Here is a 20,644-nt window from a genome sequence, read left to right as displayed (position 1 = left end):
TCTTAAGTCTCTCTTCATTCCAGTCCATCTTGTACATAGCTGCCCAAGAGATTATCCTAGCACTCAGGTCTGACCATGTTACCCCCCTATTCATTCAATCAACTCCCCTAGCTTTTTGTTACTTCTAGTATTAAATATAAACCCTGTTTGGCTTTTATAGCCCTTCACAGCCTGACTCCAACCTACCTTTCTAGGCTTATTATCATTTTACTCCCCTTCATGAATACTCATGAATACTCCAGTATAGCCAAGCTGGCCTTCTAACTATTCCTCATACATGACACTCCACCTCTTGTCTTCATGCCTTTGCGCTGGCTGTCCCTCATGCCTAGAATGCACTCTCTTTTCAACTCACCCTTTTAAATCTCCAGCTTCCTTCAGTGGTTAGATCAGGTACCACATTCTACGTGAAGTCTTTCCTAATACCTGTCAGTTGCTAGTGCCTTCCCTGTAAGACTATCTTCTATCTATTTTGTATACGTCTGTCTGTGGACGTGTTCTCTCCTTTGGCTAGAATGTAAGCCCCTTGAGGGCAAGACTCTCACCTTTGTCTTTGTAGCTTCTGAACCTAGAAAAGTGCCCAGCCCATAGTGGATACTAAATAAACACTTTGATTGATGAGTAGCCATACTATAAAGCTGAATAACCATGGGTTTTCTGGAAGTGATTCATGGACGTGGTGGACATGAGCTGGTCTTTGAAGAATAAGTTACATTTATATGGATGAGAGAACCAGGGTGTGACAAGGCCCAAAGTCAAGAATATACAGTGACTAAATGTAACACCAATGTGATACCATGGCAGCTGCTATGAATATGCATACGTGTTTCCAGGGTTGGTTCACAAAGTGTAATAAACTTTCTTCCTCCAAGAGAAAACTAAAACATTTATTTGGAACATCATCACTATTAGGATACCAGAAGGCAAGATTTTGCAAGGTTCTCTTTTGCAAGGTTCTCATCACCAATCCAGGGAGCCCTGACATTTTAAGCATTCTTTAAGTTCCCCTAGGCAAGAAAGTTGCTCTAGACAAGTTCCTCCCCCCTCTAGTTTCTCTCTCTTCTCTGTGCTTGCTTCTCCCTCTGCCCATACCTCTCTCTCTAAGCAATACAATATATACTGTTTCCAATCAAAGACTCTTGATTGGCTTAGTTCTGAGAAGCTTGGATGTCAGCACTTAATTGTAAAGGTGTGGAGTGGCCCAGAGCCTAATTGGCTCTGCGACTGGGCTGCATGTGAGGCCTGTTAATGGGCAGTGAAGATCTTATATCCCATTAACCTTACACTAAACTAACCTGGCAAGAGTAAAATTTATAAAGAGAGCAGTAGTAGTTGGAAAGGTAATTTGTAGTCAGATGATGGAAGGTCCTGAATCCAGCAAAAGATTCTGTACTCTTGGTAGACAATAAGAAACCACAGTTGTTTTTTTTTTTTAAAAATAGGGAAGTAACATTGAAGTGGAAAATCACTCTGGCTGTGAGATAAAGAATAAATCAGATGACAGGATTGTGTAGAACAGGTATTCTTAAACTTCTTGTGTCAGAGACACCTTTGGCAGTCTGGTGAAGCCTATGGACCACTTCTCAGAATAATGCTTTTAAATGTATAAAACAAAATTCATAGGATTAAAATCAATTATACAGAAATATAGTCATCAAAACATAAAATAAACAAACTTCATGAACCCGAGATTAAACACCTGTCATGTGGAGAGAAGAATACTCATTGCTGAAGTTGAGGGTTGAGGCAGTGAAGGCCTGCCCTAGTGAGATGGAAGGGAAGAGAGAAAACTGCTATCTCCAGAGAAGCAGGGATCTCCCTTTTTATTTCCTTCTACTATATTATGGCAGCTCCTTGTACCTGGAAGGTGTCTTGAGGAAAGAACCCATAGGTCTTAGCAGCTGAATGGACATGGGTGCAAAGGAGGAAAAATCTGTGAATCCAATTAGGTGTTGTGAATTCAATTCACCAAATCTCCTGAGAGTGCTTTCAGGTCATTGTGCTGGAGATAACAGAGACGAAACAAAATTACCCCACTCCTTGAGAAGGTTATGTTTGGGGGAAGTAACGTATACACAAGAAAGTATATTCAAAATACTACAGAACAATTTCAAGAGGGAGAGAATGCTAATAATAGGGAGAATTGAGAAAGGCCTCACACGCAGGAAGTGGCACTAAAGCTAAATTGTGAAAGAAACAAAGGCCTCTACAAAGCAGACGTAAGGAGAGAGTGAATTCTGTACATGCAAAACCATGGAAATGGAGATGGAATACCAGTTTGACTGGAATGGAGAGTATGTAAAGTAGTATGATAGGAAATAATTGAAAATATAAGCAGGGGACAGTTAGCCGATGGCTTTAATTGTCTGACTGAAGATTTTGTATTTTGTCCAGAAGGCAACCAGGGGCCATTGAAGATATTTGAGTAGGAGTGTGGTATTGGGAGACAGAATATTATAGTAAATAAAGCATTGGCTATGGAATCAGAAGACCTTGGATTAAATTTCATCTTTATTATTTACTACCAGTGTGACCTCAAACTGCAGGACCCTAGAGTCAATTAGCCTCCCTGAGCCTCATTTGTAAAATGATAGGATGGACTGGATTACTTATGAGATCCCTTTCAGCTCTTGATCTGTGACCTTACAGTGTGATGAAATTATATCTTGTTGTGGTCCCCATCACCACCCCCCTGGTAATATGGTAAATAGGTATGTAGGAGCCAATATAAAGTAACAATAAATAGGAAATAGTCATTAAGAGTGTAAGGAGAAAACAGAGAAGCCAATGGTCAAAACTGCCTCCTAAATTAAGTAAGGCCATATCCAGAGACTGTATGTGCTAAATAAAGAAAAGCAGGCTAGGCCCCCATAACACAACCTTCAGCCTGCAAGCTACAGATAAGCTATAGACATGCCCAGTAAAACCAAAAAAAGATATGTTAATGAGGCAACTTTAAGGTGATATGGCTAAGTCTTAGTTGTCCCTGCCCTCCTAGAACCCTATAAGAATAGGACTGCCAAAACTCTGCCCCTTGAGTACTCCTCCAAGTGCTATGGATCCACGCTGCCAGAGTGCTCCCCAGTCTTCTCTTGAGTTATGTGGCCCTCTCACTCCCCCATCTATTTCCCTTGCTATCTGCCTCCTTCTCCTGACCTATTTCCTTCTCTGTCCCTGAGCAATCTGCCTCTGTACCCTCTGTGCCTTATTAAAGTGTGATTGATGCATTGTTCTGCACTTGCTGCCATCGTGATCTTTCCCAGTGAGTATCCGAAGAACTAGGCTTGTTTACCCTGACCTGATCAGGAGACCCCTTGTGGTCCCCTTCCTTAAAGTATAAGCCAGGCTAGGATTTAATTTGTCAGAAGCCGCACCTACCATGGGAAAGCATGGTACTACAAATCCACTGGTAGAAAGCAGGAGCTGACAAATGAACTCTGTGCCCCTCCCTGCAGGGTCCTCCCCTCACGTTCAGGCTTAGTAGAACACATGGTCAGATGTGTGTTTTGGGAATAAGAAATTGGCCACTACGTGGAAGATGGATTGGAGAGAGAAGAGTTTGGAGTTAGGGAGACCAATTAATTTATTGTAAATAGTTCAGGTTAGAGTCCTGAACTAGGGTGAAGGTTATTTTACTTTACACATTTACAAATTTAATTTACAAATGATGAAACTGAGTTTTAGGAAGGCTGATTGACTCTAGGGTCCTGCAGTTCAAGGTCACACAGGTAGTAATGGAGGGAAGAGAAGATGTATGTGAGGGATGTACAGGTAGAGCCAACAAGACTTGGCTGTCTACTGAGAGGCAGTGTGATGGGGGTGGGGTCAGAAGACTCCAAATAGTCAAATCCTGCCTTCATCACTTAAAACCTGTGTGAATTTGCACAAGTCACTTAACCACTCTGTGCCCCTGTAAAAATGAGGGGTTTGGATTCGATGGCCTCTGAGGTTCCCTCCATGTCTAAAGCAATGATCCTATGACTTCATGTGGAAATTGAGGAAATGGGAAGAGTCAAGAATGATTTCTGTGTTGTGAACCTGGGATGCCATCAATAGAATGACATTTTCCAGCAAGGTTCAGCTCCCCAGGAGTGAACTGAGCAGACTGTGGGTGATGCACATTTAGGGACTGGTATAAACCAAGCAAACATGTTTATGTGAAATGTAACAATGTAGGTAGTTGCTTTAAACAATAAAAAATATTATTAGCTTAAACATCTTTTATGTAAAACAAGAACACCAGAACTTATCATTGCAGTTAGTTTCGTTGTTATGGTTGTTGAGTTGTTTTTCAGCTGTGTCTGACTCTTCGTGACCCCGTTTGGGGTTTTCTTGGCAAAGATAATGATGGGGTACAGGATCTGGGAGCCCACTTGAATTCTCCTTGAATCTTTCCTCTTGATGGGGTTTTGCCTGAGGCTATAAGCCTTTCATTATCACTAGGCCCAAATCTTTGTTACTCTTAACCTAGCCTAGCCCTCCATTGTCTGGCTAGTTTCCACCCTGGATCCTATCAAAGTGTCTATGCCCAAATCTGTTACCCTTAAACTAGCCTAGCCCAACATTGTCTATTATCTTCAGGTAGCCTTCAGCTACTTCCCACCCTTAATCCCATTGTCTTGGTTCCTGGAGTCTGACCTTACCTCAGTCATGGAGTTCCTCCTTAGACTCCTCCTCAAGACCCTCTCTAAACCCCTCCTCCCATCACCCCAGGACCACCCAGGATGCCTCCCACAATCTTTCTGCATCTAACCTCCATCTTGCGTCCAGGAAGGTGCTCGGATGCAATCTACCTCAGATTGAATCTGGCCGGCTTGTGAAAACAAGTGTTACAAATGGTGAGATTTCTTAAGACTACCCATTATGGTGAATCTTGGATAAACTTTTTCTCTTTGGCTGTGAGAAGGCCTGAGTCGAATTCATTCCAGCAGGACCCCGTTTGTCAGTATTTTGGGGTCTCAAGCACCCCTAAAAACACATGGCTCCTTGACCTCATCAGTACTGGAGTATTTTGCCATTTCCTTCTCTAGCTCATTTTACAGATGAGGAAACTGAGGGAAACAGGGTTAAGTGACTTCTCCAGAGTCACACAGCCAGTAAGTGTCAGAGGCCAGATTTAAATTCAGGAAGTCATGAGTCTTACTAACTCTAGTTCCTGTTATAGTTCTGTTCACTGGACCACCTAAGTTCCCTGCTGAAGTTAATGCCTGTGCTATAAAGCCAGAAAACCAAGGACAAAGTTATTAGTAGAAGTATCAGAGTCAGGAGAATATGAGATTTTATTGATGAAACAGCTGATAAACTGGGTTCAGGCCCTAGAGTGTGAGGTAAGTTAAGTCAGGAGAAAATTGAAATTTAAGGAAGATAGGCATCTTGAGGGTGAAAAGGTTCATTTCAATACAATTCAAACAAGTAGTTATTAAGTGTCTGCTCAGTGCTTGTAAAACAGTGACAGAAGGAAGTCCCTGTCTTCACAGAGCTTATATTCTACTGGTTCTAATCACCTCCATGATGTCATGGCCCCCTTCAAGAATGAAGGACAGACAATATCTAATGTTCAGTCATTTTTCTGGTGCGTCCAACGCTTTGTGACCCCATTTGGGATTTTCTTGGCAGAGATGCTGTAGTGGTTTGTCATAGATGAGGAACTGAGGCAGACAGGGTTAAGTGACTTGAGATCAGATTTGACCTCAACAAGATGAGTCTTCCTGACTCTCTACCCACTATACCACCTAGCTGCCCAATTATTATTATTAAGATAGTTTATTCTTAATCATTCAGAGACTGTCCGACTTATGGATTATTACTGTTGCTAATATTTTTTCCTTTTTCTTTCAGCTTTGTTGTTGCTGTAGGACTGCTTGGTGACCGTGGATAGAGCGACTGGCTTGGAACCTGGAAGACTCATCTTCCTGTTTGACCCTAGGCAAGTCACTCAATGCTGTTTGCCTCAGTTTCCTCATCTGTGTAATGAGTTGGAGAAGGAAGTGGCAAACCACTCCATTATCTTTGCCGAGAAAATTCCAAATAGGGTCATGAAGATTCAGACACAGCTAAACAACAACCAGTCAGCAGAAGGGAATCCAGATAAAAGAGTAGGTTAATCCCCAAGCAGTCAGTTTCACTCTTCATCAGTTTTAATAAAAGACTTCTGGGAGAAAGGGGAGGGGATGACTGTCAGCTAAAATTAGATTTTGGGATTATCTCTGGAATTCCTTTATCTTAGGCCCCACCCAGCTCTATCTTCTTCTAACTTTCCCTCCTCCACGGCCCTCCCCATTTGCATGCCTAATTGCAAACTGGTAATACATTCTTGCATTTGATAGCTTCAGATATTTGGTTACCAAGTCAACTTCTTCTGTCTTCTAGGAATGAGAAGAAGCCTTGTAAGAAGAGCCATCTGTCAGCACCGCCTACACTTTTAGCTCCGAGGGGAAACTGAGAATGGACAGGGACGGAATGGGAAATATTTCAGGCTATTAGAATCTTGACTTTAAACTTGGACTAACACTTGGAGAAAGGTTTAGGAAAGACGAGTGTCAGTTCTCTTATTTTTTTCCTCTGAGGCATTGCCTTGAGTCTGATAGGCACTCAATAAATGTTTGTTAAATTGAATGTAGCAGATCCATGCCTAGAATGCCATTGAGTCTATATTAATTAGCTAGATTTCCCTCCCACTCTGTGTAAGTCAGGGATGCTGTCTTACAGAGTTCTTTGGAGCCAGAGTGTGACTCACTGTAAGTGAATCAAGGAGAGTTTTGAAATCCATTAGGGACAGATAGACTGTATCTTCTCAAGGCCTGGGTACTTAAAGGAAAAGAAAGACCTACATATGGACTCTGTTCCCTATGCAAAATAGGTGGTGAGTGCCGGCCCCGAAACAGATGTTTGGAATCTTGCCACATGAATTTGAATGTGGCCCTGGCCACTCTTTTCTCTCTTCTTTGGTCTCTGTGCTTCTGTACTGAGTGGCAGCTCCTTTGCAGAAAGGGTGAACCTTGGGCAAATTGTGGTCATGAGAGGGAAATGGGACTAAGAACAGCAATTTTGAATGAAGAAGCAAAGTTTCTCTACTTGGGGATGTCCATGGACTAAACTTGAGAAAAGACTGGAATCTCAGTGAGAGCTGAACATTGTGATATTTCCCAGTATAGTGCTAGGAAATCCTGAAAGTATTCAATGGACTAAAGCTTCCTGACTCAACTAGTGCAGTCAGTTCCCCTACCACTACTACAACTTCCACTTCCACCTCAAGGTTTTGCCTTGAGGCATTGGCGTCATCCCTTCCACTTGTGCTACGTAGCCCTCAGCTACCACTACCACAATGGATCAAGAGACTCCGTCATCCCTTACCCCTGTGACGACTTACGCTCAGCTAGAAAGTTTGATCAATAAGTGGAGTCTCGAACTGGAGGACCAAGAGAAACACTTCCTTCAGCAGGCCACCCAGGTGAATGCTTGGGACCGGACATTAATTGAGAATGGTGAGAAGATCACTTCTTTACACAGAGAAGCAGAGAAGGTGAAGCTGGATCAGAAAAGGTTGGACCAAGAATTAGACTTTATCCTGTCACAGCAGAAAGAACTGGAGGACCTGCTGGCCCCTCTGGAGGAGGCCATGAAGGAACAAAGTGGAACTATCTACCTGCAGCATGCAGATGAGGAGCGAGAGAAGACTTATAAACTAGCAGAGAATATAGATGCTCAGCTGAAGAGCATGGCCCAAGACCTCAAGGACATTACTGAGCACCTGAACATGTCTGGAGGATCTCCTGACACCAATGATCCACTCCAGCAGATCTGTAAAATTTTGAATGCACACATGGATTCGCTTCAGTGGATCGATCAGAATTCAGTCTTGTTGCAGCAGAAGGTGGAAGAGGTGTCAAAGGTTTTCGAGAGTCGTCGGAAGGAACAGGAACGGAGCTACCGGATTGTGTTTGATTAAATGTCCTGAGATCTGTTGGATAGTGTTGCTGTATTGTTCATTACCTATCCATTACATAAAAGTTCCCAGGGTGTAAACTTGAGTAAAACATATAGTTACCTATTGTAGTTATTTTTTGTTATGGTAAAGTTTGTGGGAAATTTTCTCCATTCTAAATCTTTATGTTGGTAAGAAAAAACTATGCTGGAATTTGCAATCGTTTAATGAAAATTTTGTGAATCTGTGCCTATTAAATTGCTCAATACTTTATGAAGTCTTCAAAAAAAAAGGTTGTAATCTCAGTGGGAGCTGAACATTATGGTATTTCACAGTATGATGCTAAGAAATGCTGAAAATATTTAATGGTGTGTCTCAGGCTCTGGTGTGTCTCTCTCTGCAAGCCACTTGAGGCTGCCCCCTGCACAGTCTGTGCGAGGACTGGCTGAGTTCTTCCCTGAATCTCTCCTCCCCCTCAAACCAACTCATACCTAGGGTTACGTAGTGACTTGGATAATAATGGCCTGTGTTTCTGTAGCACTCTTCAGTTGACCAGGCTCTTTACCCCAAAACATTGTTGTGAGGTGGGTAGTACAGGAATTACCACTGTTGCTGTCTTACAGATGGGGAAACTAAGAATCAGAAAGATTAAGCAACTAGCCTAAAGTCAGTCAACAAGACCTTGGAGCCAGGTCTTGTGACTCAGCGCTCTTCCCATTAACAGCACTCTGCCTCCTGGTCCCTTAGGAGTGGAGTTGAAGAACCCAGGTGAGGGGTGGGTGGGTATGGGAGGGGTATGTCTTGTAGAATATGAAATTCTTATCTCTCCAAATGTGGGTGTCAGATTCAGTACTCTATAAATTCCCTTCTAGCTTTAAATCCTGTGCTTACTAGCCTGAGGTGATGGGGTGGAGAAGGGGACAAGATGAAAGCCATTTGTCTTCCCACATATGTAACTGTCACTGGATAATGCATAAATGTCACCCCTCCAAGCCCCAGCCACCTGGATGGGAATCTAAAGGCTGGGTTATTTACCCAGTTACTTAGGACAGTTATTTACCCAAAGTTTCTTGAACTTCAAATCCACCAAGTTCCCTAGTTACAAGTGACTCTTCAGGATAGACCATACAAAAGACCAACATTTTTTTTTCTTCTTCTGAACCATTAAGTAGATAATTTAATTACTAGTAATATGCTACAGCTTACTTATGCCTTTTCATGGGCTTCTTTGGGTTGCCTACAATCTCAATTCTTTACAGGCTGTGGGAATTACATGATTCACAGACAGATGATGTCACTGGAAGTACGTTTGTGTCAGGCAGCAGCTTGGGTTTGTCAAAAGTGCTGCACAATTTCCCCAGTGCAATCTAGAGACACATGGAAGATAATGAAGAGATTCATTCTTCCTAATGAAAAGAGAGGTGAAAATAGGACCACATGGGCTGAAGCACATAACTAACGATCACTTGCGTGCAAGAAGCAGAATGAGAAATATCAGTCAGGAAAAGTATGATTGGAAAAAATACGGTCACATAGAGTGACAGATAACCCACTGGTACTCATGAAATCTTAGAAGACCTAGAAGAAATCCTCTAGTGCATTAAGTGGAGCTAGTGGATGATTTTGGGGGGAAGATACAGACAAGAAATGAACAGGATGAGATGAAACCGATGGGCTGTACTTGGTATAACCAAAGGGAGTAACTCACATCCATGAAATCGTGGATCCTTTGACAGTGTAGACAATTACCAAAGTTCTCGATTTACACGGATCCAAGTTCCTCTCTTGGAGGTTCCTCCATAATTAATACTCTTGGATTCATGGTTGCCCTCAGCTCCTTGAGGATATTTGAATTTGACTAATTTCCAGCTTTTCCCTAGGGATATTCATTTCCTCGTAAAAGCAAATGAGGGTACAAAGACATGGAGCATAGACCAAGTTTTATAAACACACCACAAAGAATTTAGGATGGACTTGTATTTGAGCTAACAGACAATGCAGAAAATGTTCTCCTTTGGTGTCATACACATTCCCCCAGGGACCCAGACAGTTGTTCCAGACTTAGAGAACCACCATGAGATTATTGTTGTCAGTCAGTCGTTTTTTAGTGACTTCCAACTCCTTGTGACCCCATTTGGGGTTTCTTGGCAAATATACTGGAGTGGTTTGCCATGTCCTTCTCCAGCTCATTTTGCAGATGGGGAAACTGAGGCACACGGGTTTAAATGACTTGCCCAGGGTCACACAACCAATAAGTATCTGAGGCTGGATTTGAACTTATGAAGATGAATCTTCCTGATTTCAAACTCAGTGCTCTATCCACTGTGCCACCTACCCTCTTAAGCAGGAAAAGCATTCCAGGTCACTAAAGAATCATTACCTATTCCCTGGGTCTGCACAATCCACTTTGCTTATAGTGTCACTGAAGGACAAGATCTGAGTTTCCTCTTCCACACAATGAGTTTGTGCCTTGGTGCTCCTTGGTTCTGGTTGGCATGGTTTCTGGCTTGAAGTAGAACTCCTCCATCATGCTGCCCCTGCCATTGTTCAACATAGTATTTTTGTCCTTTGTGCACAGCTGCTACTACCATCTTTTACCCTTTCTTTAGGATAGTGTTTTACAAAGAGATAGCATGGGTCAATATGCCTTTGGGCTAGTTAACACAATTTTTACTCTTAGTTAATATTCCACTCATTTAACCCACAGAAGGGCCACTCAGGAATCTATTAAAACATTTTGACAAACCTATTTCAACAGACAGGCCTGTAGCGGCACTGTGGCTAGCAGCTGCTGTAGCGGTTTAAGATCCAACAAGACCAGCAAGAACTGCCAGCACAGGTTCTTTTGATCTGCTTTTCTAAGGAAAGCAACTGTAAGGGGTTAACAATCTCACTTTACTCACACATACATATATCATTCACTTAGTTCAGGAGAAAAAAACCAGCACCCTGAACTTCAAAGCAAATACAAGCAAATTACAAACATACGTTATATAAACAGAGCAAATAAACACAAATCAACAGACAGGCCTCTTATATGTCTGACCAAATCACAATAGTTACCAGAGAAGAACTAATGGGTCTAGGTTAGCAAAGCCAGGGGGCGTTTACAACAGCTTGCCCAGAGTCTCAACACTCTTACCATGAGTAAGCCCCAAAGGCAAAATGCCAACCTCTAAGTTTATATACCTTGTTCAGGGTCAAAGGGTGTCAGAACATGCGATTCAAACCCACATGACCTAAAAGTTTCTGGGTCACAAACATGTGACTCAAACCCATGTAAACTAGGCTTTCCCTTGAGGTAAGCAGGTCATCAAAGATTCCAGATTTAATCAAAGAAACAAAGGCCAGATTCATCAAGGGCACTTGATTAAATTAATGCTCCAAAAGAGAAAACAGCAAAAAAGCTCTACCTTAATTACCTATACAAGGTCCTAGTCCTTTGGTCCTAGGTAAAATAAGGTGATTTACTTGTATAATTCATTTTAAATAGACAATGAGATATTGACCCTGTCTTCTCCCTCACTGGTGAATGAGAGATCTCTTGTGGATGTCTATAGAATGGTGGAAAGATCTCTATAGTCTGATGCTGTCTCTACTGCTTTCAATGGTAGATACTTGAAGTACTGCTTGGCAGTCACTCACTATTGGGGATGAATACTGAGGAGCTGGGCAAGGCTTTTGGTACCAGAATTTCCTAGCAAAAGCTCTTTTCATGGACAACAGTTCTGGTAGTGTCTACAACATCTCTTGTTTCTTTAACAGCAACTTCAGATCTTACGTCTTGAACAGTAGATCTCATAGATATCTTAAACTTGACATGCCCCAGGCTGAACCCAATATCTCTCCCACCATGTCCTCTTTTCTTCCTACTACCCTATTACTGTAGAGGACACCATCATCCTCCCAGCTACCTAGGCTCAAAACCTAGGTGTCATTCCTCACTTCTCTCTCTCTTTCCCCTGCCCCCAAGTCCAAGTCCTATCGATTCCAGCTTTGCTATGTCTCACCTATATCCCCCTTTTTCTTCTCTGACATTGCCACCATAATGGTACAGGTCCCCTCACTCCGAGACTATTTCAATAGCCTTCTGATTGATCTCCCTGCCTCACTCAAGTCTCTCTCCATAGCTATCAGAATGATCTTCCTAAAGCACAGGTCTGACTGTTTTATTTGATAAACTCTGATGACTGTTACCTCCAGGACCCTGTTTGACTTTCAAAGCCCTTCATTATTTGGCCCTTTCCTACCTTAACAGGCTTCTTAGACCTTACTCCCCTCCACATACTCTTCAATCCAGCAACACTGTCCTCCTTGCTGTTCCAAATGGAAGACACTCCATCTCTTGACTTCAGGCATTTTCTCTGGTTGTCCCTCATGCCTGAAAAGCTCTTCTTTTTAATCTTCCTCTTAACCTAACCCTTTGAGTCCTGCTTGTCCAGGAGCTACAAGCTCCACAATGGTTGTTCACTTCCTAAATCTATCTCTTTAGAAGACCTTTCCCTTCAGTCAGTAGCAACGATGAAGATTGTTTTTGTCCTTCGTTTTCAAAGAGGACCAATGACATCATAGGGTGATGTCTTGACTCGTGTAAATTGGATTTAAGTGAGGCAGAATTGCACAAAGTTGTCAGCCTCACTCTCTCTTCCAGAGTCATCAAAGTCCAGTGGCAGGACAAGTCAAGACAACTGGTGATGGTCTAGGAAGATCTTGGTGCCTTTGATGTTTGACCAAGCTCTTAAGAGCTCCTTAGCACCTGCTTCAGCTGCCTTCATGGCCATTGGAACAAATTATTCTCATCTGTCCTCTATCAAGGGAAGTTTTCACATGCTTGAGGTAGATACCCTCCTAACTTACCAATAGGTTTGTGGCCCATTGGTTACCCTCAACCTGGTTTAGACCATCTGCTGAGATGGTTTACTGAGGTGTGGCCACTGTGCATACTACAGTTTCCTGGAGCCATAGGTGAGAGTTGAATTGCCAAAAAAAACCCAACATGGACAGTGTTGGCATGCTATGGTCCAAGGGGTCATAAAGATGCTACTGAACAACTAAACAAGAAATGCTGTAGGATTTCATGAAGGTAGAAGAGATTGGTCCTGACTCTAGGAGATGGAACCTGGGTGTTTGGGGGAAGTGGCAAAAGAGGGTTGGCTGGAAGTAGAGGGGAGAGACACCAAGAGGACATTTAGAGGAAAGACTTTGTCGCATAGAGATATTGCTTTCATTAACTGTGGAGACCTGGTCAGCGTAAATGGTGATGTAGCAAACCTGCCGAGGTCCTTTCCTGCTCTGGCTCTGTCATTCTGAGCTCTTCACATAGAGAGATTCACAGACAAGTCCAGCTTTGTTCTAAGATTCTATGATTGTGTACAAAAGAGAACTTAATATTCCTCCGCTCTCTCCCTATCCCATGTCCCATCCCCTCTTGCTTGAATTTTTGCAATAGGTATTGTAATTGGTCTTCTGGTTCTCAGCATCTCCCTTCTTTAATCTCTCCTGCCAAAACAGCCTTCCTAAATCACAGGTCTAAATGAGTCACTCTCCTGCTCAAAAATCTTCAAAGCTCCCTATTACCTATAGTATAATATATAAACTCCTCAGCCTAGAGTTTAAAGCCCTTCCTAATCTGGCTCCAGCTGACTTTTTCAGACTTACTTCACATTCTCTCCCTTCTTCATCCCACCAAACAGGCCTACTTTCTATTGTTGCCGGACCTCAGCATTCTGTCTCTTGTTTCTTTGTCCCCACATAAGTTATTTTCTCTACCTGGAATGTACTTCTTTCTCACCTGTACCTCTTAGAATCTTGAATTCAAATCCAACTTCAGACACTTAAAATTTGTGTGATCCTGAGCTAGTCACTCCATCTCTGGATGCCTCAGTTTCCCTAACCATAAAATAGGGACACTAATAGCAGCTACCTCCTGAGGTAGTTATGAAGATAATATAACAACAGTAGGCACTTAATAAATGCTTTTCCCTCTCCCCTTCCCCCCCTCCCCATTTTAGCATCTTTAGCTTCCCTTGTTACCCAGTTCGGAGCCGACGGAAAGGATTCCCTGAACCCTTCAGTTATGGTACACTCTTCCTACTCAGATTATCCTGTATTTACTTCTCTGTTTTCCTGTTGTATCCCTTAGTCAGATGTAAGATCATTAGGGGTAGCAGTTTTTGTTTTCATTTGTGTCTGTATTCTCTGATCTGAATATAATTCATTTCATATATCATTCAAAATAAATAATACGCATTTGTTGAATTGATTTTGTTGTTGGGTTGAATTGGAGATCTCAATTCAAGTAGGTACCTTATTCAAAAGGAATAAGAGAGGTAAAAGGTAGTGAGTGTCACGGGAGGTCAAATGTAGAGAAGAACTATAAAGAAGATAATATTCACAAAGGAAATCCAGGAATCAAAGCAGGAAATGCGTAGTAAAAGCCATTCAGTTGAGGATCAGAGGTAGAAACAGAAACAAGATCGGAGTGTAGACCACCTGGACAGAAAGAGGAGATAGATGGGGTGCCTGAGAAACAGATCACAACCCTATCGTGGAGCTATGAGAAGATAGTGATAGAGGATTTTAGTTATCCAGTTGTCTGCTAGAACCATCTCTACTAAAAACAGGACAGTTAATAATTTTCCTGACTTAGTGATTATGTCATTCTTTGAAATGTGGAGAAACAAAAAAAGGGAACTTGCATTCTAGGCCTGATTCTCACCAATAAGAAGGAACTGGATATTTGGGTCTAAATTAGGTGAACCTTTGGATAAACAACCACTCCATCTTGGAATTCACAATAGAGAAGAAAAGGAAAGCCAGTCAGAGTCTGACATGCATCCCTGGTTATGGTGGAAGGTAGGAGTCTATGGCCTAAAATTCTACAGAGGAAGCCGGGCTGTTCTCAAGGATGAAACTCTGTAGATATGAAAAGGAATATTTTAATTGAAGATGAAAAGAAGGTGCTGGCCAAAGAGACTGATGTGGTTGCATACAGACCTCATCAATCCATGTAGATTTATTTTGAAAATCTATCTTTTGTTTTTACATTTTCTTTATCTCCAAATATGTTTTCTCCTTCCCTATCCACAGTGCCATCCCCTGTAACAACAAATAAATAAGAAAGAAAATAATGCAGTTCAGCAAAACTAAACTACAGAGTCAGGAAGTATATTCAATATTCCATTCACATATTCCCCCACTTCTACAAAAAAATTTTTTTTCTCATTTGGGGCCAACTTGGTTGTGACAACTATACAGTGTATATTTCTTTTTGTTATTGTTTATTGTTTTTGTCCTTTACATTGCTGTAGTCATCATGTTTATTGTCTTCCCAGTTCTCCTTACTTCACTTTACATCAGTTCATGTCTTTCCAAATATGCTTCTCTGAATTCTTTATATTCATTGTTTCTTATGGCACAATCATATTCCATTATTTTCATGTACCACAATTTTAGTTTAATCATTTGCCAGTCTATTGGAGCCTACTTTGTTTGCACACACACCCCATCCCCAAACATTGCTGTAAATATTTTGGGACTTTTCTAACCTCCTTACAGTGAAATTTCGGGATTAAAGGGTGTAGGCCTTTTCATTACTTTTTAAACATACTTTCAAATTGCTCTCCAGAATGACTCAGGGATGGGGAACCTGCAGCCTTGAGGCCACATGTGGCCCTCTAGGTCCTCAAGTGCAGCCCTTTGACTGAATCCAAACTTCATAGAAATTGGAACCAAGCCATAGCTATATCAACAGTATATTGGTGTACTTGGCTTTCCACAGCTGAGCTACCTTTTCTTTCAATGGGTGGCCTTTCCTTTTAATACCCATGGGAAGAGGTAGGTACATCTGGTCAATCTCATCTATAGGTTGGCTGGATTACAGCTCTGTTCGTTATAACTCATCTTCTTTTGAGCATCCTAATAATTTAAAAAATAAACGAAAAATGGAATTCAAACAAACTACCAGATTTTTAAAAAATGTACACACCACCAAATAACTCAATTGCCTGAATTTTAAACTCTTTAATCATTTTGAGTAAGTTTTTGAGACATCTCCTTTACCACTGACATGGCAAAAAGTTGAAAACAAAATGCAGTGGTGGTGCTTCTTGTTTCTTGATAACCACACCTCACCTTTCATCCAGTGAGCTCAAAGTCTTTCCTCAGACTCATTAATTCTTAAGCTTTCTTTGAGGCCAGTGGATGTCGAGTATTATTAGCCCCATTTTAAGTATTATGAAACTAAGGAAAGCAAAGAAGTCTATTGACTCGAACATGTTCACACAGGGAGATAGGGCAGAACTAAGTGAGGGGGCAAGTCCAGTTTTCCTTCTCTCCAGGGCATCTAGCCAAGCAGCTTCTCAACTGTGCTTGAAATTAGGGAACTTGGGTGGAGCTCCAAGAATGTGACACTGAAGGAAGAATCGCTTCTTTTCTTCAGGTGCTCTTCATTTAGACAGTTCTTCAGAAGGCAGAGACCATATCTCTTATTTCCTCATGTTTTAGAACTGAAGTATTAATAAATTATATTTCTATAGAACTTTCTTGTTTACAAGGTACTTTCACATTCATACATTCATTTTTAACCCTACGAGGACTTATTAAGTACCTACTCTGTGCATGGAACTGCTTTAGGCATTGAAATTTAAAGGTGAGAAGTTACATAAGGCCTTCTATTAGAGGAGAGGCAGTTTGGCACAACAAAGAGAGGGCTGGCCTTGAAGTCAGAAATATCTGGGTTCAAGTCCCATCTCTGACACATACCTGATGACCTTGGCCAAGTCACTTAACTTCTCAGGGACCTAGGCAATTCTCCAAATCTATAAGTTCCAGAGAATTTGCAGACCTCATTAGTAAGAGGAGCTTCCTGTACCAGTGAAATTACAAGTCCAGTCCCTGCCCTGCTACTTTCTACCAGAGAGTGAGTTTAATGTGAGGAGGGAATATCACATGCAGAAATATGTAAATGAGGCAGCATATTATGGGGGGAAAAGTGATGTCTGGACTAAATGATTTAAGAGTTTTGAGGAGGAAGAGGTTCCTTTGAGCTGCGGGGATGCCTGAGACAGCTTCATAGGAAAGGTGGCACCTGAGCTGGCCCTCCAAGGGAAAGATGCCAGGAGGTAGAAATGAAGAGAAAGTGCACCCCAGGTAAGGAAGAGAGCCTGTGGGAATGGAGGAAGGGGAAAGAGCGCAGGACAATACGGGAAACATCAGCCTGTAGTTCAGTTTGGGTAAAATGTCACACAAGGGAAGTGGAATGGGGGAAGTCATCCTGGAAGGGTTTCAGTGTTAGACAAAGGAGTTCATATTTTGATCCCATGGTAATGAGGTAATGAGGCACTACTGAAGCATGAGCAGAGGAGTGAAAGGATCAGACTTGTGCATGCAGAATATTATTTTGACAACTCTATTGTAGAGGGGCGAGACTTGCAGAGGCGTGCTGGAGCCAGAGCCAGTTCACACTGTCTAGGGAGAGCCGGTTGTTAAATTTTCAGCGTGAGCATTTCCACCTCAGAAATCGACAAACACCACAAATCAGAGCTGAATTTATTGTTTTGTCAAATATCTAGACTTAAGAAAGTGTTAGAGAAAATATAGATTACTTAACATAGAATTTAATATACTTAATGTAGATTAAGGTTAAAAGTGCATCATGGTGCATGGGAGGGGGGGAGTCCCAGGGCAGAACTGGTTGTTAAGCATTTACCAGCACACCCTTGGGTGAAAGTAAAGGCAACGAAACCAGCTAGAGGTCTACATCACAGTGGTTCAGATGAGAAGCGATAAGGGCTTAAACTAAGGTGGTGACAGTATGAGCTGAGAAGAGATGATGATTTCAAGAGATACGGTGGTAGTCGCACCATTCAGACTTGACAACTGATCAGATGGGGAAGGAGAAGGAGAGCAAAGAGACAAAGAAAACTGAGTTTTAAGCAAGGGTGATGGAAAGAAGGGAAAGCAGAACTGGGTTGGGGGAGTTTTGTAGGAAAGATTATAAGTTCAGACATGTTGAATATGAGAGACTTGCAGGACATCTAGGTGGAGATAGATGGACAATAGGTTGACAAATGGAGTGGATGTTGGGAGAGACGGGAACTAGATGGTTGATAATAGAAGTCATCTGCATAGGAATGAAAATGTGAATAGATAACATCCACCAAGAAGAAATGTTCAAAGAGAAGAGAAGTTCTAGGATAGCGCTTTGAAGGGTGGCCACACTTGGGGAGAAAATGTATACTGAAGGGAGGATATTGAAAAGAAACAGTCCAAAAAAGGAGAACCAAGACCGAGCAATATGACAAAAGCCAAGGAGTGTGTGTTCGGGGGTGGTGGGGGTGAAGGTGGAGGGGGGAGAAATGAGAAGGGGGTCAGTTAGTGTCAGGAGGTACCAAAACTTCGAAGAAAGAAAAGGCTGAGAAAAGATCATAAGATTTAGCAAACAAGAATTATTTAAGAGTGAAGTACCAGTACTGTAGTGAGGTTAGAAGCCAGACTGTAAGAGGTTAAGGAGCGAATGGTTGGTAAGGATGTGGAAACAGCACAGACCAATCTTTCTTTGATTTTATTTATGAAATGCAAGACAGAAAGGAGACAATAGTTTGAATGTATGGCAGGGTCAGAGGAAGGTTATTTCAAGTATAGAGAAGACTCAAGAATGTAGGCAACAATGAATGAACCGTTAGATGGGGAGAAATTTAAGAAGACAGAGGAGGGAGAATGAGAGAAAGAGAGAGAGAAAGAGAGAGAGAGAGAGAGAGAGAGAGAGAGAGAGAGAGACAGAGAGAGAGACAGAGACAGAGAATGTTCTAAATTGCAAATACAAGAAATAGAAGAGAATAGCACCAAAGATACAAATAGAAGAATTAGAAGACAAGAGGATATTCCTGAGCACAGGGATTTGAGGAATAGGGGGTAGGAATTTGTTAGACATTGAGCCAGGAAGGTACATGGAGAAGCTGGCAGAGTCAGTAGGTCCCCAGGTTCTAATTATAACAGAATGCTGGTATGAAGGGACCTCTGCTGCTGCTATCCCCCGCATAGGGCACACACTGTTGATTGTAGCTGGAGAGAGGAGAGCCAAGGTTTATGGTATACAGGAGGATCCTGGGATGAAGGAGGCCTCTGTCAAGGGAATGGAAATTCAGTAGAAGATCTAAGTCAAATAAATTCTGTAGGCTCACAGACACAGAGACTGGGACAATTTGAAACTGATTAATTTAAAACACTGTAGGGAAATGTGTCATCAGGCCCAACTATATTATATCTCAGGTTTCTGAAAGAATTGGTAGCTGTGATTGCCAACCTACAGTCCAGGATCTTTGAAAAATGATGGAGGATAAAAAAAGGTGCTGCAGTATTAGAGATAAGCAACTTGCTGTCCCCAGGGTAAAAGAAGAGGATTGATTTTTCAAGTTATAGACTGGTGAATTTAACTTCAAATTCTGGAAAATTTTTGAATTATTAATTAAATTAATGGGTTTTCTTTATTAGTATGAGCCAGAATGAGTTCATCAGGAATAGGTTATGCCAGACTAATAGTCCGTCAGTCAATAAATATTTATTAAGGGCCTACTTTGTGCCAGGCACCGTACTAAGTGCTAGGGATACAAAGAAAAGCAAAAGATAGCTCCAACCCTCAAGGAACTCACAGTCTAATGGGCAACACAGCATGCAAGCAACTAGGTACAAATAAACTATAGACAGGATAAATTGAAGATAATCAATGGAGAAAAGGTATTAACTTTAAGGGGGATGAGAGAGACTTTCTATGGAAGATAAGATTTTAGTGGGGACTGGAAAGAAGCAAGGGAAGCCAGGAGATGGAAGTGAGATACTAACACCATTTCCTTTCTCGACAGGATTACATACCTGACAGGCTGTTATAAATGTACTCTACCTAGATTTTTTTGCAGTGTAGGTAGTCTTTAATGATAGCATTTTGCACAAGATGAAGAGTTACACGGGCTTGAGGTTAGATAGTATAGTGAGGAAAATTAAGAATTAGTTGAATGAATGGACCCCAGTGGAACTTCTTTAGTCATTCAATGTCAGTTGGAATAGAGGTCTTGGGAAAGCCCTAAGTCTCTGTCCTCAGCCCTATACTGCTTATCATTTTGATCAATGATTTGAAGACATAAATGGCATACTTATCAAATTTGCAGATGACATAATGCTCATAGGCAAAGCAAATAAGTCTAGACAATCAACGAAATAATAAATTAAGTCCTGATTTGGAGTATTGCTGATTTCCAAAGTGTCTACTACTCACACTCAAAATTTAACAATCTCGGCCCTATGAGCTGTCTCCAACAAACTTCCCCATCCATGAAGGTCGTTAAGCAGAGGTTGATTAATTTCTACTGTGGTGTAGTTAGAAGGGTCTTCTGTTAGGGCATAGGTTGGACTAGATGGTCTCTGAGGTACCCCAACCTCTGAAATTGTGTAACTAAAAAAACAGTGCCAAGTGCTATAGGAAGATCAAGGAAAGTCAAGGAGAATGAGGCTTAAGAAAGACCCATTGGATGTGGCAAATAATAAGAGGTCATTGATGACTTTTGAGAGAGCAGTTTCAGGAGAGTGATAGGGACTGAAATCAGGCTTTTAAGGAGCTTGAGAAGTGAGTGGGTGGTTAGGAAGTGAAGGCAGTGAGAATACACTACTCCTAGAAATTCAGCAATGAAGGGGAGGTATACAATAGCTTGAGGGGCTATTTCATTT

At 41.7% G+C, this 20,644-nt stretch overlaps 1 protein-coding gene across 2 annotated transcripts in view; it reads left to right on the top strand.

The window, feature by feature from the left end:
• Nucleotides 1-8,290, top strand: part of LOC118837518 (nuclear pore glycoprotein p62-like) — a 31,282-nt gene extending 22,992 nt beyond the window's left edge. Inside the window, exons 2-3 of one of the 2 annotated variants that reach the window (XM_036744451.1) lie at nt 5,839-5,926; nt 6,370-8,290. In XM_036744451.1, coding sequence (XP_036600346.1) covers nt 7,325-7,948 — 624 coding nt within the window. In that variant the 5' untranslated portion in view covers nt 5,839-5,926; nt 6,370-7,324 and the 3' untranslated portion in view covers nt 7,949-8,290. Of the gene's footprint in view, nt 1-5,838; nt 6,096-6,369 lie in introns of both variants that reach the window. The other variant, XM_036744452.1, reaches the window with a different exon arrangement.
• Nucleotides 8,291-20,644: the final 12,354 nt, after the last annotated feature.

Source organism: Trichosurus vulpecula, chromosome 2 (assembly GCF_011100635.1).
Source record: "Trichosurus vulpecula isolate mTriVul1 chromosome 2, mTriVul1.pri, whole genome shotgun sequence".
Classification (NCBI taxonomy): Eukaryota; Metazoa; Chordata; class Mammalia; order Diprotodontia; family Phalangeridae; genus Trichosurus; species Trichosurus vulpecula.
The sequence above is the reverse complement of the archived record's forward strand: the minus strand, read 5'-3'. Positions and strand labels throughout refer to the sequence as shown.